The sequence below is a fragment of the Taudactylus pleione genome, unplaced genomic scaffold, assembly GCF_031769625.1.
Source record: "Taudactylus pleione unplaced genomic scaffold, aTauple2 ptg000016l, whole genome shotgun sequence".
NCBI classification, from domain to species: Eukaryota; Metazoa; Chordata; class Amphibia; order Anura; family Myobatrachidae; genus Taudactylus; species Taudactylus pleione.
In genome coordinates, this window is record NW_028284418.1 from 46,311,827 (window position 1) to 46,329,400 (window position 17,574).

General features: G+C 44.1%; 1 protein-coding gene across 19 annotated transcripts in view; it reads left to right on the forward strand.

Annotated features, from left to right (window-relative positions):
- Nucleotides 1-17,574, forward strand: part of SORBS1 (sorbin and SH3 domain containing 1) — a 434,665-nt gene that overhangs the window by 317,578 nt on the left and 99,513 nt on the right. For 15 of the 19 annotated variants that reach the window (XM_088475931.1, XM_088475933.1, XM_088475925.1 and 12 more), the window contains 7 exons: nucleotides 260-613; nucleotides 1,290-1,428; nucleotides 5,369-5,398; nucleotides 7,587-7,762; nucleotides 8,164-8,227; nucleotides 16,113-16,187; nucleotides 16,572-16,634. In XM_088475931.1, coding sequence (XP_088332057.1) covers nucleotides 260-613; nucleotides 1,290-1,428; nucleotides 5,369-5,398; nucleotides 7,587-7,762; nucleotides 8,164-8,227; nucleotides 16,113-16,187; nucleotides 16,572-16,634 — 901 coding nt within the window. The remainder of the gene's footprint in view (nucleotides 1-259; nucleotides 614-1,289; nucleotides 1,429-5,368; nucleotides 5,399-7,586; nucleotides 7,763-8,163; nucleotides 8,228-16,112; nucleotides 16,188-16,571; nucleotides 16,635-17,574) is intronic. The other 4 variants (XM_088475919.1, XM_088476003.1, XM_088475910.1 and 1 more) reach the window with 3 other exon arrangements.

Sequence of the window (17,574 nt, forward strand, 5' to 3'; positions counted from 1 at the left end):
CAAGGTCAGGAGTATGAGCAATGTTTTTAGGACAGTAAGAATTGTTGTAGTGACTTCTTTTAATTCTTTTTTAGTGATGATTTTGCTCTTCATAGTATGAATTATTGTGTTGCTTGATGTACCACAGTTGTGCAATCTCTCTTCTAGCCTCTGCCGCATGGTTTTATCTGACATGTGACGGCATGTCATGTCACGTGACGTCTGCACACTTTATGTGTATAAGTTTCCGTCCTGCGTAACAACACCTTATTTCCCACAGGATGGCACTGCAATCACAGCTCAGCCTGAGGTTATAGTAATCCCACTCATCCAGGTTAAAGTTGAAAGAGAGCAAGAAGGCACTTCCAGCACTCCGCCGCCACCTCTCGTGCCCGCTGGCAAACTCTCAGCATCCCCAGAACTTGTCACCTCTAACTTGGCTTTTCCGACACTTGATGATTTTATTCCCCCTCATCTGCAAAAGGGAGCAAACCATAATCCCAGCTCTCCCGATTTCTCTATACCAAACAATCTACCGCCTTGCTCTCCAACTCCTTCACTGGTTCCCCCGGTAACAGAGGACTCACACAGAGTCTCGGAACTTGATAACAGTGGAGCCACCTTACACCTTACAGTAAGCTGCTGATACCCTCACTATATACTCACAACATAAGACTTCCCTACTAGCCTACTAAACACCAACAGGTCAATTCCTGCCTTCTACCAGAAAAGCATGATTAACCCTCTCTATTTATCTCCCATTATTGCATGTATTCTAATGATTGGATTTTAATTTTGCCTCAGAAAATGCTGTGCCTGTATCTATGCATATTGTTGTTCATTCTTCCAAACCATATAACGGTATGTGTGTGACTTTGAACCGTTATATGGAACTGTAAATAAACAAATTGCGCAATGCGTGTAATGCCATCTTCGTCTCTCCGGGCGATAACACACCTGTTTTGCATAGTTTCAAAGACTCTGCAGGCGTCAAGTTGTCTCTGTCTAGAGTGACGATGCAAAGCTTATTTTCCTGTTCGTCCCAATGAAACCCATGGAAGGGTTCCAAGTTCATTTGATACTGCATGTGTTTTGCATGTCTGACTAGTTACTGTTAAAGAGATCCTGTCACTCTTCTCACAAACTGGGTAGATGTTCTAACGGAGTAAATATACCACTGTGTGTGAATAGAGTGGTATTGGTTTGCAGATGATTTCAGAGCAGTAAATGTTAGCAGCTTTCTCATGTCAGAGTTGTTAGTGAGTTTGTCAGTTACAAGTGTGAATAAATGCAGTGTACTTTGTTTCCAGGAGCCTGTGGCAGACGGAGTTCCTGCGCCCAGTTTGAGCTATGACAAACCTCCCTCATTTTCACCAATAAGCAAGCCTTCAGTGTACCCATCAACTACCACAGTGAATCCTACCATAGTGCTATTGCAGCATAATCGAGGTAAGGTTAACTTGGTGACTGTTTGGCTGTTTGATGCTCTCTTCAGTCATGTGCCACTGACACGTATGTGTGATCATTTGATTTCCTTGTATAATAGCCACATCTTGCTTTTGGTCAGTCAGTGCAGATTCTAGGGAATAGTAGGCCGCTGTGTCTGCTGACAAATATGACATATAAATATTACATTTATAATAAAGCCTACAAAGCCCTATTTCCAGTTAGGTTCTCGCACTTCAAGGACCTAGTTGCATTATATAACATAGTCTGTAATTGCTTTTCCTTATACATGTTATTGTTATCTGACCTCTTACTGCCCACACACAACGCATGGGCCTGTGGAATGTCACAGTTCCCAAATAAAATGTCCCTATTATAAACAGCAGATTAATCATTGAGTACTACAGTATCTAGGAGTCCTCGCACACAGTCATAAACACATATTTTTAGATAAAATGTACATTGTAAATGATATGCATTAGCTAATGGATAAACATTCCCACATCTGTCAATGCATCCTTGGGATTTGGCACTGGCTGATGTGGAATAAAGTAACTTGTATATCGCCATAAATGTGCACATTATTTTATTAAGGCGTACTATGCGCATATTTGTATACACAGAATTCTGGCTACATATGAGTTTCTCTGTATTACTGAACCAGTGTGTGACTGAGGTGGACCAGCATGTGACTCTCATTCTGATTGTATTACAATGTTCATTGTTCCCATAATATTACAGATTCATTACATTGTGAGTTACAGTTTAACTCTTTGCTATTTCCATACCCACCCACATGCAGACTTGGTTTGCCAATTTTTGTAATTTTTAACCCAACTGGCCCACCATCCCATTGTATGTGGGCCTCGTTCTGATAGAACAAAATCCAATCCAGATTCAGCTGAATCGATCTCTTAGGATGGTTAATCTCATTGGCCGATGACCTCTGGTGGTGCCTAAAGGTGCCCATCCACTAGTAGATCAGGGAAAGACGGTACGATTATGACATCGTAATTGTATCGTCGTTCCCCTAGGGGGTGCAGTGCCTACACTGAACGATTGATCGTTCAGTGTAGGCACATCAATCATCCCCGAACAAAGCCAATCTGTCATTATAGGCAGATTGGACTGCATGTTCAGCCGATGATTGATGTCGGAAACAACCAGCGAGAGCACGCCTCACTGGTCGTTTCCGACATTTAGATGCACGATTTGTGCACGATTTGCGGCCGATTACTGAGCGATTGCACGATTACGATGTCGTAATCGTGCAATCATACAGTGTAAACGGCTAGTGGATGGGCACCTTAAGTGAGATCAGTGGCTGGCCAGCAAGGGCAGCGGAGTGCTTGGCAGCCAGATACACTGTACTGTTTGGTTGTCCAACCTGAATGTCCAAATCTGTGTAATGTGTCATCCATTCAGAGAATGCAGAAGAAGGGGAACCAAACCCTCCATTTATTCTCGATTTAATCGTTGCCACATGTCATTTACCAATTATGGGCCTGATTCAGACCCACTCGCGAGCGGCTGTCCGCTCGCAAGTGGGTCGATGTTATGGACTGAGCATGCGCACGACGGAGGGAGCTCCGTCGTGCGCATGCGCCAGACGCGACGAGCGAAGGAAAGTCCTTCGCTCGTTGTGTCCGATCAAAGGGGGCGTGCTGTCAATGTTGATTGACAGCACGCCCCCTTTGGTGGGCGTACCGGGGGCGTGCCTCCCTGACGGGGGCGTTCCCACGGGAACGCCTCCCGTCAAAAGCCGGCCCACTGACATCACTAGTGATGTCGGTGGGAGTGATTTTGGCTCTGATAGAGCCAAAATCACTGCGGAGCTTGCGGTTGAAAACCTCAACCGCGGGCTCCGGCACGCAATCTCGATGGTCGCGATGGTCACGACCATCGCGGCCATCACAATGCATGCTCGTATAGCCTGTGGGTGGTGACCCACAGCTATACGAGCGTCCAGGAGGACGCTCCATTTTCATGGAGCCCGGCCCTCATTCAGAGCGTACGGCTCTGAATGAGGGCCTATGGGCCTGATTCAGACCCACTCGCGAGCGACTGTCCGCTCGCAAGTGGGTCGATGTTATGGACTGAGCATGCGCACGACGGAGGGAGCTCCGTCGTGCGCATGCGCCAGACGCGACGAGCGAAGGAAAGTCCTTCGCTCGTTGTGTCCGATCAAAGGGGGCGTGCTGTCAATGTTGATTGACAGCACGCCCCCTTTGGTGGGCGTGCCGGGGGCGTGCCTCCCTGCCGGGGGCGTTCCCACGGGAACGCCTCCCGTCAAAAGCCGGCCCACTGACATCACTAGTGATGTCAGTGGGAGTGATTTTGGCTCTGATAGAGCCAAAATCACTCCGGAGCTTGCGGTTGAAAACCTCAACCGCAGGCTCCGGCACGCAATTTCGATGGTCACGACCATCGCGGCCATCACAATGCACGCTCGTATAGCCTGTGGGTGGTGACCCACAGCTATACGAGCGCCCAGGAGGACGCTCCATTTTCATGGAGCCCGGCCCTCATTCAGAGCGTGCGCTCTGCTCAGAGCGTACGGCTCTGAATGAGGGCCTATGGGCCTGATTCAGACCCACTCGCGAGCGACTGTCCGCTCGCAAGTGGGTCGATGTTATGGACTGAGCATGCGCACGACGGAGGGAGCTCCGTCGTGCGCATGCGCCAGACGCGACGAGCGAAGGAAAGTCCTTCGCTCGTTGTGTCTGATCAAAGGGGGCGTGCTGTCAATGTTGATTGACAGCACGCCCCCTTTGGTGGGCGTGCCGGGGGCGTGCCTCCCTGACAGGGGCGTTCCCACGGGAACGCCTCCCGTCAGAAGCCGGCCCACTGACATCACTAGTGATGTCAGTGGGAGTGATTTTGGCTCTGATAGAGCCAAAATCACTCCGGAGCTTGCGGTTGAGAAACTCAACCGCAGGCTCCGGCTCGCAAATTCGATGGTCGCGATGGTCTCGACCATCGCGACCATCACAATGCACGCTCGTATAGCCTGTGGGTGGTGACCCACAGCTATACGAGCGTCCAGGAGGACGCTCCATTTTCATGGAGCCCGGCCCTCATTCAGAGCGTGCGCTCTGCTCAGAGCGTACGGCTCTGAATGAGGGCCTATGTTTGTAATAGTATGTCAGCCACTGCTAAACCTAATATACAGTATTGTTGGCTTGTTTTTTTTCAATGTCCACTGATTGCCACTTGTCTTTCTTGCTGTTTGTCAACTTAATGTGCCTCTATCTATCTATCTATCTATCTATCTATCTATCTATCTATCTATCTATCTATCTATCTCATATCCACCTATCTCATATCTATCTATCTATCTATCTATCTATCTATCTATCTATCTATCTATCTATCTATCTATCTATCTATAATCTATCTATCTCATATCTACCTCATATCTACCTATCTCATATCTATCTATCTATCTATCTATCTCATATCTACCTATCTCATATATCTATCTATCTATCTATCTATCTCATATCCACCTATCTCATATCTATCTATCTATAATCTATCTCATATCTACCTATAGCATATCTACCTCATATCTATCTATCTCATATCTATCTATCTCATATCTACCTATCTCATATATCTATCTATCTATCTATCTATCTCATATATATCTATCTATCTATCTATAATCTATCTCATATCTACCTATCTCATATCTATCTCATATCTACCTATCTCATATCTATCTATCTCATATCTGTCTGTCTATCTTGTCACTGGCTGACTCACTCTGTTCTGCTCTTTAGCCTTCTAATTCATTCTGATGTGTTCTGCACAGCTTCCTTCTCGCATTGGTCACCAGTTGAGTCTCTGATATTATTACTGCACATAGCTTGTATTTGCAATGCATGATGGGACGGCTCACTTGTCTTACACATTTTTCTGCCTCTTCTTTTTACCACAGAGCAGCAAAAACGGCTTAGTAGCTTGCCAGGTAGGACACTGATGGCACCTATGCTTGTTTTTTGCTTGTGCTTCCGTTTACTGGACATTTTAATAATCACTGAACACCCTTCTAATCTGCTTTTCCCAATGAAGTTTAAAGGACACCCATAAATGTATAAATAATAAAATTAACAATATATGCAGAATCATAGTGCAGACCTTCAGGGCATACCTCCCAATATTTGAAAACACCATTTTTGGAAAAATTGGCTCCCATGTCCTGATCCACCCAGACCCTGTCCTGATCCACCCGGACCCTGTCCTGGTCCACCCAGAAACATCCACTTTTTGCCAAAACTCTGCACCGTCCTGCAAAAATTGAGAACATTGGGAGGTGTGCAAGGGGATGAGTCATGTGCTAAAATGACTGGTGTTTCACACAAAAGTGGGCATTTTGGGAAAGGGCCGTATTCAATTTGGAGCGAAAAGCTGTTCTCTGGGTTTTGGGGTGCAGAGGTGTGGAAACCATTCTGTACCCTTTGTACACCCCCCTTGATGCAAAATGTGTAAAAAAAATGCTTAAAAAAACAAAGAACACCCCAAAAAGCACTTTGAAAATGTGGGTGAAAAAATTCAAAGTGGGGATACAAATTCAAAAACTAGCAAAATATCCATTGGGGGGTCTGCAAGTATGGGGGAGGTGTTTTTTTGATTGCAGATGCTTGCCGAGGGTGCGTTTTTGGTGCTTTTTAATGCTTTACTTTAGCGATTTTTAAATATGCTTGCACCCATTTTCATGTACCCCAAATTTGATGGGACTAATTTTTTTTTTTTTTTCTAAAGTTGCTAAATACTATTCTTCACCACTATCCCAGAGACGCTAAATAGCTCCTATTTGAGACCATTCAAAGACCCCAAATACCTTCTGCAGGGCTATTCGGGGGTACCCATAGTGAACCCCTATGTCACAGCATCTTTAGGGGGGTGTCAGACTAATTTCCCCAAAAATTACAGGACTTTTCGCTGATTTCGTTTTCGCCAGGTCCCGTTTTCTCCAATTTGCAATTGAATACGGGGATACGCAGGGACGAGCGTGATAAGTTATCGATGGCAAAACCTCCGAGGACGGCGAAAACTCCAGCAACAGACTTTTTGCTCCAGATTGAATAGGGCCCTCTGGGACCTATTCAATTTGGAGCGAAAAGCCGCTGAATGTTTGCTGTTCTGGCCACAGATTACTAGGACACAGCTTTAAATTCTATTTTTTTTTTTGCCCATCTTATTTTTACATACAGAAAAATGCTGCCACTATACAGTAGATAATTTGACAAATAGGGTTAATGAATGCTAAATCATATAACCACATAGCGCTGTGGCTGTATCCAGATAGAAAATAAAAAAAACAACTGAAGTTGCTACCATAGAAAGGTAATTTACAGATAGAAGTCTCCCTCTTGTATCAGATATACTAATATTCTCACCATATTGAATAACAATTTTGCATAGTGCTACAAATAAAATATAGGGCACTGCAGAAAATGTCGCAGCCATGTGGGTGATTCCGTTAGTCTTACTAAAACCCACAAATCATTTATTCATAATGTTTTATACTGACGCCTGCCCCCCCCCCCCCCACCCACTCCCCCCACTCCTTGATAGGAGCTTTCTGTATAGGACTAAATGAGTGGAATGAGAAGTGCAGATGCCTGGAATAAATCTGATTTATAATTGCTGCTGTCACTAGAACATGATTAGTTCTCAGTGTAATGAGGTCTGTAGCGTTCTTATAACTACTACACATTTCACCGACATTCCACATGAATAAAACATCCTGCTACCTCCTTCAGGCCTGATATTATGCTGGTGGTAAATAGATCTCTGGGTCTGAGTGAAGACAAGTGATAGTGATACATGTACAGTATAAACTCCTGAAAAGAATTTAGTATAATGGTACTTTCCTGTGCTCATCACTTTAATATTCTTTAGAAACACTGGCATATTATAAAGAAGTAACATGTAAATAACACATGTGCAGTCTTCTTCACACCTTTGACGTGGAAAGACAGCATTTTACTCTACAAACCGGGTGCTCAGTACTATAGTCAGCTCATGGTAACATTTCTAGAATGTATTGTCGTTCATTTCCAGTGTGACCATTATGTAGCATAGGCTTTCTGTCCCATTTGAGAACATACCGTGCCAGCTGGATCATGAGATGACTTTGTGTTAAATTCCAGATCCTGTGCTAGACGGCTATGCCAGTGAGAGAGCCGGACCAGTGACGACTGTCCAGGAGAGGAGAAGCGTGGATAATCCCCCAGTGCACAAAGCAGTACTAGATAACAGAAGAGAGGTCTTCTCGCCACACTACCCGGGGGATTTGGCAATGGACGAAGTAGGCATACCGCTGCGGGTAAGGCACCTGTGACTTTGTTTATCAGTGGATGTTTGTACATACAGTATCTTTGGAAACTGTTTACTGTTATGGCAATTGAGCTTGATATGCAGTCTGACTGGTATGTTCTCAACACCAGTAATTCACCAGCCCGAAGTCAGTCAGTAGTGGCTTCAATTACAAAAATAACACAGTTTCATATTTAAACAGCACAAGTCAATCAGTAATATCACTCCCCCTGCAATCACAACTTTGTCTCCTATGTTTTCCTTTCTGACGAGCTCCTGAACCGTTTGTATTTACATTTGTCACTGTTTGTTATTAGTAGCTTTTACTGTTTATATAAATAAACCTGTATTTGTTCTTTGATTACATCATTTCTGCACCAATGTGGATAATCCGCTGTCTTTCTTTTGAAGAACACAGAAAGATCAAAGGATTGGTACAAAACTATGTTCAAGCAGATCCACCGCCTGAATAGAGGTAATGCCTAGTACTGGTGATTTTCCCTATTGCATTGTGTTATCCCTTGTTCTCTCCCTGCAGAAAGTAGTTAACATTAAGAACCTCACCATCTAGTGCTCTGACCTCCCTCTTACACTTTCTCTATGCGTACAGAAGAAAGTTGTTTGAATCTATACATATATACATACATACATTAGCTTTTTATATTTTATTTAAGATACAGATTTCCGTACAGCGCATGCACCCCTGCCGGAAAATACGATTGCCATTTTATTAGTAATGCAGGAAACAACAGATGTTTGTATAAAATTTTCATTTCACTTGATTTGTTTTTGGTTACATTTTATAGTGGAATAGTGACTTTCCTATTTCTGAATAAGTGTCAGTATATCTGTATATGAAACTGCATTACATTATTATTGTGTATATTGTAGTGTTACTAACACTGGTCCTGATTCAGAGATGGACGCTAATACCATTTTCACGCAGATCGAGCGATTATAAGCTGCGCATGCGCAGCGATTGCATTGTGATTCCGGACGCACAGAGGATCCCATCACAAAGTGATTGACAGGTTGTCAGTGTTTGGGGTGGTAAAGGGGAGTTGTTAGAAAAACGCAGGCGTGTCTGTCCGTTTAAACGCCGTTACATGGGCATGCATAAATTAGCCACTGCGAGTGCATGCGTCCATGGCTGCGGCAGGTCAGACCTGCCGCAAGGGTAAGCTGGCCACCGATGTGCGTCGATGTTGCCGATATTTACGCAGGTCTGCGTCGTTGCACGCATGAAAGAAGGCAGCAGTTGGGCGTCTTTAGGCTCGGGTGATCTTTGCTAACACTAGTATATTTTCGCTGCTGCGTTGCGTATGAAATCGCAGCTGCGATCGCATTAGCATCCATCTCTGAATCAGGCCCACAGTCCAACCACATCTCTGTGTGCTGTCATAGGACATAAATATGCTGCCTTGTACACATGACAGTAGTCAGAGCCGTAACTAGGCTTTTTGGTGCCCTGTGCCAGAAAGAGGATTGGCGCCCCCCTATTTTTCAAATGGGGACAAGTCGCACCCGAAAAAGGGGCATGGCCTCAAGGGGAAGGGCCATGGAAAAGATTGGGATGCTGGGGATAAAATAAGAGGAAGCTACAAGTGAGAATGATTATAAACAGAAAATGTAAAAGCTCAAATAGAGCCCCCTTGCCCTGCGGTGCCCTGTGCGGTGGCACAGGTCGCACTACCCTAGTTACGGCCCTGTCAGAAGTACAGCACACATGCTACTGTTTTTGTGCTATGCACAGTCGTGATGCATTCATCTCCACCATATGGACATAGATACACATCTTGTCTAACATACATTCTTAGCGCACCAATTCCTTAATCTCTTAATGAGCCCCATCATTTACAACACATTAGAGCTTATTTAATAACATGGTGAAAACAATACAGATTTCATCCCATTGCCTGAATTGCAGTTCTATTTTAAAAGCAATTGGTTCCTATAATCCTTGTCTTATTCCATCACACCCACAGCGCACGTGACATTAAAAAAAAAGTCTGTAAGCTTTAACGTTGGGAGTGACCTAAAGAGGCACCCGGCGCTTCTCAAAGCAGCGTGGTGACCCCCATGCACCCCATTACCGTTGGGGCAGCCCCTCTGCCTTGTGGCCTGGGTGGTGACCCCAATCGCACGGCCCTTGATACAGCCCTTAGTCTCTATGTTGTTAGTGATGTTTTTAGAAATGTAACCAAGCTTATGGCTGAGAATGTACAGTAGATTTTTTTTTTCAAGTTTACCCCAGCAATGTTTGTCTTTTAGAATTGCTACTTCATTTTCAGGGTACCATGCCACTACTTTTATTATCTTTACGCTAACAGAATGTCTGTTTAACCTTCCTCATTATTCTCAATGGTATGCAATCGGGAAGCCGACTGCCTAAATACGGGCAGCCGGCTTCCCGACTGTCATATCCCGGCAAGGGTGAAATGCTGGGCGTCTAGATGTAGACGCCCGGCATTTCCCCGACGCCGGGAGACCGGCGACAGGCATCCCGATCGTAGTGATGCCGGGCTCCGCGAGCGGACAGCCGCGGGGGGGAGGGTTAGGTTTAGGGCTCCCGGGGGGGTTAGGGTTAGGCTAGGGGGAGTGAGGGTTAGGGTTAGGCACCCCGGGGGGGACTTAGGGTTAGGCATCGGGGAAGGGGGTGGTTAGGGTTAGGCACTTAGAGGGGGGATTAGGGTTAGACACTTGGGGGGAGGTTAGGGTTAGGCACCCCTAAGGAGGGTTCGGGTTAGGGGGGTTAGGTTAGGTTAGACAATACATACCTATCCACGATCAGGATTTCCAGCGCTGTCGGGCTTCCGCTGCCGGGATCTCTGCTGATGTCGGGCTGCCGGGAATCGAACCGCCGGCCATGTGGCCGCTGGTATTTCATACCAATTCCTTCTCAATTGTGTAGAATCTCATTGGCATTATTAAGAGGCTACTGGCAAAGGAAAACAAAAAAAATCCCCAACAAATCGTAAACGTGATATATTGTTAGTTTTTGTATGACTCTTGAATTAGGGAATAGTAACTATTGTATTACTTATCGACTATATATATAAACATACGTAAAATTCACTGCTGACGATGTGCGTTACATAAAGGTTGGTTTAGTTGTATATTAGCTATACTGTTGCTATAACACCAATCGGGAAAATACATGAAACAAATATGACATAAGCATTATAAAAAGATGAATGACAAGAGGGGCATAATGTAGAAGACGCACCAGAGGATTCCAAATGTTCAGATTACAGTAAATGAAACTCACTGGACTTTCCTAGACCATTTTAGGCATGGGACAGAGGCCCTAATTAAGAGCCGGACGCTCTGACAGAGCGCTCGCTCTGAATCAGGGCCGGCCCTCTGTTTTTTTAGAACGGCCTCCTGGCCGCTCGCATAGCTGTGGGTGACCACCCACAGCTATAGCGAGTGGCCAGGAAGATGGTCGCGATGGTCAAGACCATCGCGACCATCGGGTTTGCGACGAGACCCTTGTGGTAGGGTCTCGTTGCCGCAAGCCCTGAGTGCTTTTGGCTCTACCAGAGCCGCAAGCACTCCCACTGACATCACTTGTGATGTTAGTGGGGCCAGCCCCAGACGGTAGGCATTCCCATGGGAACGCCTCCGTCTGGCCAACCACGCCGTCGGTATGCCCACCAAAGTGGGCGTGCTGTCACTCAACATCGACAACACACTCCCTTTGGTACGAGACCCGGAGCGACGGCTTGCCCATCGCTATCCGGGTCTCGCCCATGCGCACGATGGAGCCGGCTCCGTCGTGCGCATGCGCACTGGGCCAACATCGACCCGCCCGCGAGCGGGTCTGAATCAGGCCCAGAGTATCTAGTGTATTTATGGATTTATTTTTAAAGATGAGTGTGGTGATCTTGTGTAAGACAGTGACCAGTGCACTCGCATGATTATGTCAGTGAGGACAGGGCTGCATGTGACAAGGGCAGTGTCAAGTAATGAAGAGGGCAACGGAGGCAGCGTGAAGCCACAAACTGAGAGGTCAATTTAATATACAGCACTTTTTAGAGTAGTCAATTATTTGCTGTTTTGGTAGCTGCCCCTAAAGGGGCAATAATATTAAATACCAAGCACTCCTGTTTTGTTATTTAATATTATTGCCCCTTTAAATTCAGTGTCTGAAACCATCTAAGAAGCGGCTGCTTTGATAAGCTCTGCTTAGTAAATTTACCCCTGAGAGCTATAAAGTGGAAGGAGCAGGATCTCCCACCAGCAAAGACTAGTGATAAACTGAGGCAGGAAGTTTGTGATGTGAAACACACCTATATATAAAGTGAAGTTCATATATGCAACTTGTTTTATATAGCTGTCCGCCGTCATCAGTAATCAATCTCTACACATTACTGCCCAGGCTAATTATTTCAGTCATTACCAATCTAATTGTCTTTTAATATTGTCGGGTTGATGTTAAACTGTTTACAGTCTGCAGGCACCAAGCCATTAAATGAGAGAATGTTCTCTAATCTTAATAAATCACAGTTGTTTTTTTTCGCTGCAGAAGTCTGACATAATTAATTTGAAGTCTTAATTTGTGTGCAATTAAATACCACCCAGTGATAAGTGTGTGCGCAGATGTCACAGACTGCCACGTCAGCGTGATATCGTAATTCACACGAGCCACGGGTACAAAGATGAGCACACGCCACATAATCTTTAGAAGCATTGTTTTTATTTTACTTATTTATTGTAATATACTGTAATAACCTTCAACTATTCAAAATCTACATTTTATCACACACAGACACACACTGTTTAGTACTTTGTTGGGCCACCTTTTGTCCTTTATACGGCTTGAATTCTTCTAGATATGCATTTTCCTAACTGTCCAATCACAGGGCCCAGACACTCCCATGAAAACAGGTCCCGTTCCATAACCTTGTCTCTGCCAGTCTGAAGAGTGGTGACGATACAAGAAGGATCCATGTTTTTGGGCTGTTGTCTCCATATCCTGGTGTAATTGAAAACATGATTGGTCAGATAACATGACCTGTTTCCAATAATACACTGTCCAATTACTGTGTTCCTGAGCAAACTGGAGGCGTTTCCCCTTGTTTGCAGCAGACAACAATAGCATACGGACAGGCCTTCTGCTTCTGTAGCCCATACCAGATAATGTGCAGCACACTGTTTGCTAAGAGGCCATCTTATCTGGTCTCTGATCCAGATAAATTTCATGCACTGATGCCTGTCTGCAGTACTGATCTAGGGCTCTATTTACTAAGCAGTGTTAGGAGACAGAGTGAAAAGTGATAAGGTACCAGCCAATCAGCTCCCAACTGTCATCTCACAGGCTGTGTTTGAAAAATGACAGTTGGGAGCTGATTGGCTGGTACCTTATCACTTTCTTTTCACTCTGTCTCCTAACTCTGCTTAGTAAATAGACCCCCAGGTCTGCCTACTCCACGTTCTGCTCGAGCATCTAGTAACCATTTATTACCACAGGCCTTGTGCTCAAACACAGTTTATTGTCTGTGTGTGTATATATATATATATATATATATATATGTATTGTTTATGTGTGTGTATATATATATTGTGTATGTATATATATATAATACACACACATACATAGATGAATACAGCTGTGTCATCATACACTGTAGCATCAGTTGCACCCTACAGCCCCACTCGGCACATCAGGTCCCGGGCGACTCTGTCCCACTGAGTTGTCTTTCTCCCTCAAAATGTGCGTCTCCTTCAAATAAATAACTGGAAGCGACAAAACGACTTTGCTAGATTACACTGATCAATTAGATTTGCAACATTTGTATAACTGTGTCTGAATCTGTATACAGAGTGCTATGATGCAGCACCGCGCCTTTATCTCATGCCAGGATCATCTGTAACTTAGGATGCTACAGTACACCTCTGAGCGTCTCGGTTGCACCGGGCGTCTCATACAGTATGGCGTATAGATGTTAGGTGTATGAGGACACATTTGGAAATTGATAGATATCTGCAAATACTGTAAAGGGTCTATCCCACGTCTTATTTCCTCTATAATAATGCATACCACTGTATTTTGGTGCCCCCTAGTGGTAACTATATAGTTTTTTAATATGTGTTTTTTATTATTTTATTTATACATGTAAATTCTATATACAAACATTCTTTCTATATATCTATAGATAAATTAATTATATATAATACATTTATATGCTTAAAAATATAGATAGAGAGAATATACATATAAATATAGTTGCAATATCACATAGTGCAACTCACCTCTCTAATATACACAGCGACGTCTCAGGTCCACACAGGCAAATCAGAGGAGCTGCGTTTCAGACAATCTAGTCAGTACTGTTGCCCTCGACACTCAGATGCAATATTTGTACTGTGACTGACACTAAAATCTGCAAACATTTCGGAAAGTGTGTATTGTGTGTTGAAGGGGGGGGAGAGAGACCCCTGTCCTCATTGTGCTCTGGACGCTGACTCACTATTACTGCTTTATTATAACATTTCTTTTTAGCTGCATGTCTTTTACCAAATCTGTAGATCAGTTTCCACACAGTGCAGTGGGGCAGAATGGCATTGCTAGAGTTACCAAGTCCGCCATAGGAACCAACCAGGCACAGATAAAATGTACAAGCTGTGTGGTAGGTGGCATGTCTCCTAGCTTACAGCTTCCTCTATCCATTTTGGCCTTTGGCTTTCTTGTTACTACTCTAATGTAATCAACAACTTCACCTGTTTGTCATTGCCCCCATTTATTTAGTTCACATATGGTTAATTATCCGTGATGAAGTCTGTAATGTACAGCTGTATCTCTCTTTTTACACAGTGGCTCAAGTCATGCCAAAAAGCCATTCATGGTACGCTAGCTCCCACTAAACTCGTGTAATTTTTGGCACAAATTATTAATCTTATTTGCCTCCCATGATTCGGCCACGCCCCCTCTGGGCCTGGCAGGGCTCTCTACGCTCCTGGTGAGGGTACACTCACCACTGGGGCTTGTATTATTTGTACATCTGTGTGTGACTGAGTCTGCATTCAAGCAGCCGCTAAGTTCCGTTGTGCTACATCTTTATCCTTGTATGTATGTTATACCAATTTTACTGCGGTTAAAGTCGCAACCTTGCATCCCTGGTCCACTGTGAGCGGCTCATCTTGTGTCTCAGTCGTGCCAGACATCTCGCGCTCTATGGCGTAAATGTGCTCAGTCTGTGAGGATAGATCTGTACCATCCACTTAAAGAGAAACTCCATACTGTCACACATCGGGGTCTGAACCCCTATTACCCAATCTGGCGATGTCACGTCTCTGAGGACCATGTTTACCAACCAGCATATGGGGATGAAGTTCTCTTATGTTGTCGCTTACAGTGAGGATTTGTTCACAAAGTGATTGACAGGCAGGGACTGTGTGTGGGTGCCAGCGGTAGGTGAGGCCTCAAATGCAGCAATGTTGCCACTGTTTTCGGGGCATGTCTCAGCCTGCCAGTGTGGTCCTGTACGTAGTAAAAGCTCCTGTGTCTCAATTCGGATGGCCATTCTGTGTAATCATAGGGTAGCTCAGAACTCCGATAATTGCCTTATCTGCAGCATATGCTGCATCTTTGTAAACGGTCATTTAAATTTGCAAAGACCCCGGTGGGCATCTCAATACAAATCCCGGCAGCTGCGACATTGGCATATTTTTTGCGCGCAGCCGCTATGTACATCTCTGCAGCAGTGGTAGCATTAGCGTACAGCTTTGAATCAGGCCCACAGTCCTTATCCAGTCCTTATTCACCACCAGGGCTGTCTGCACTTCGCACCTACACCAGTCCTTAGTGTCTTGTAGCTGGTTCCAGTTCTGAGTGTCCTGTAACTAGTTCCAATTCTGAGTCCCTTGTTCCGGGTTCCTGTTTTGAGTCCTTATGAGAAGAAGCATAATTAAGGCCCCAAGCTGCATCCATTCTCCTGGTGACCTAGCTAACCCTACGGGTCCCAATGTGAATTTGCAAAACCCTGATACATACAAAACATAACACTTACTTTGGCTGGAGTTCACTATGTTAAATTATTGAATTATAACACACAGGCTTTTATTACTATAGCGTTCTTCCAATCCAATGGGTCCCCCAAAAAATACAATGGTAGATAAGCAGCTTTATCTAACTCTTGTCATTGTTCCGGTTAGTATAATAAGTGGTTGTGATCTAAATGCCAGGATTACAGAAATCCCCTCTTTCCCGGTACTCAGTGATTCACCATCCCAAGTGCTCTGTAGTGGAACAATTGCATTATTGTGTAGTAAGTAATATGCACCTTTACGTGTTTATATACTTTCTCTGTAAAACTTTCCATTTTCTGTTATTTTCGATTTTTGCTGCATCTTATTAGAATCTCCCGTTGAAAACCCTTATACCCCAACATACATATTTCCTGAGCTGCCTGATGCCCAGCCTAAGACTGCAGGTAATCATGTATTGGCGTGAGAAGTGCACATGTGTTTTTATCCTGTAGCCAACTGCCCTGTTTTACTCTCTTTGCTCAAATGGGATATAGATATAATGCTTTATCTTTGCTAACATATTAATAATATTTTATTAAGTGTTATGGCCCTAACACTATTAAGAAAGCAGTCAGCTTAAACATATTAGAGCAGACGTAGACAACATGTATGGAACTTCAACTTCCAGTGTACTCAGATCGCTGTTAGCAGAGAGCATGCTGGGAGCTTTCATTTACCCTCAGACGATAAGTGGAGGTCTACATAATTAAATGTGAAAATTATGACGCGGATACATGTGGATATGCTGAACGTCCAGTGCTTTTCTGTGCTGCTTTTCTCTGCTGCAGAATTCAATCCTTATACTCCCACCTACAAGTTTCCTGTATCCACTCCTAGTCCTAGCTCGGAAGGTAACTGGAAAGACCAAGATGATATTTTGTGCAAACAGTTTGCCTTCGATGCTTTCCGCTCTCTTACCTCTAATTTTATAGGCTTGAATTGTGTGCTATGCTTATTGTGGCACAACATTTGGATTTGGTCATGGATTTGCAGTGGTGCTTCTGCTTTTGTGTGCTGTGGACTAACAATAACTCTAAATAGTCAAAAGCAACTAACTCTAAAGAGGCCATTTCGTAATATCACTTTAGTCAGAGTTGATGTAAAAATGATTTTTAAGTGCAATAGGCAAGAGTCACCTGTTCTTGCCTAATACTATCCTATAATAATAAAATGTCTCAATGTCAGCAGAAGCTACAGTGACTTTGTCTCCCTCTGTTGGCCAGCAGACAATTGACACCACCACCTCTTTATACACCCAACATAATAATGTTGGAAAGTCCAAGTGCAAATTATCTGATCACTCTGGGACTTTCAAACCTGGGGATATTGGCAATATGAGGGAGAGGTGTAAAGATTAATTTATCTACAGTGACCTCACACAAGCTATAGTGTAGGTGCCAACTGTCCCGAATATTCGGGGATAGTCCAAGGTTTTAAAGGTAATATCCAATATTTACAACATTGACCGACTGACTGTACAGAGCAATTTCTATTATTTTACACTCTTATTGCCATTTTCCTGTTAATTCCATAATTGTTTTTAATTTGCCAAGATCGGGATACCCAATGCACCTGCCACAGCAAGGCATCACTGGTGAAGACTTGAAAGCCCTGGCAACTATGCCTTATATATTATATTTACAGGAGGTATCCAATGCATGCTCCAGAGCCAAGCATGCAAAAGTACGGGGGATGCAGAGTTTGATGCGTTTCGCTCTCACCTCCAATTGTGACTGTGTAGGCATAATGGGGCATTATCATTAGGCTAAATTCAAAGTGAGTGTGGAGACG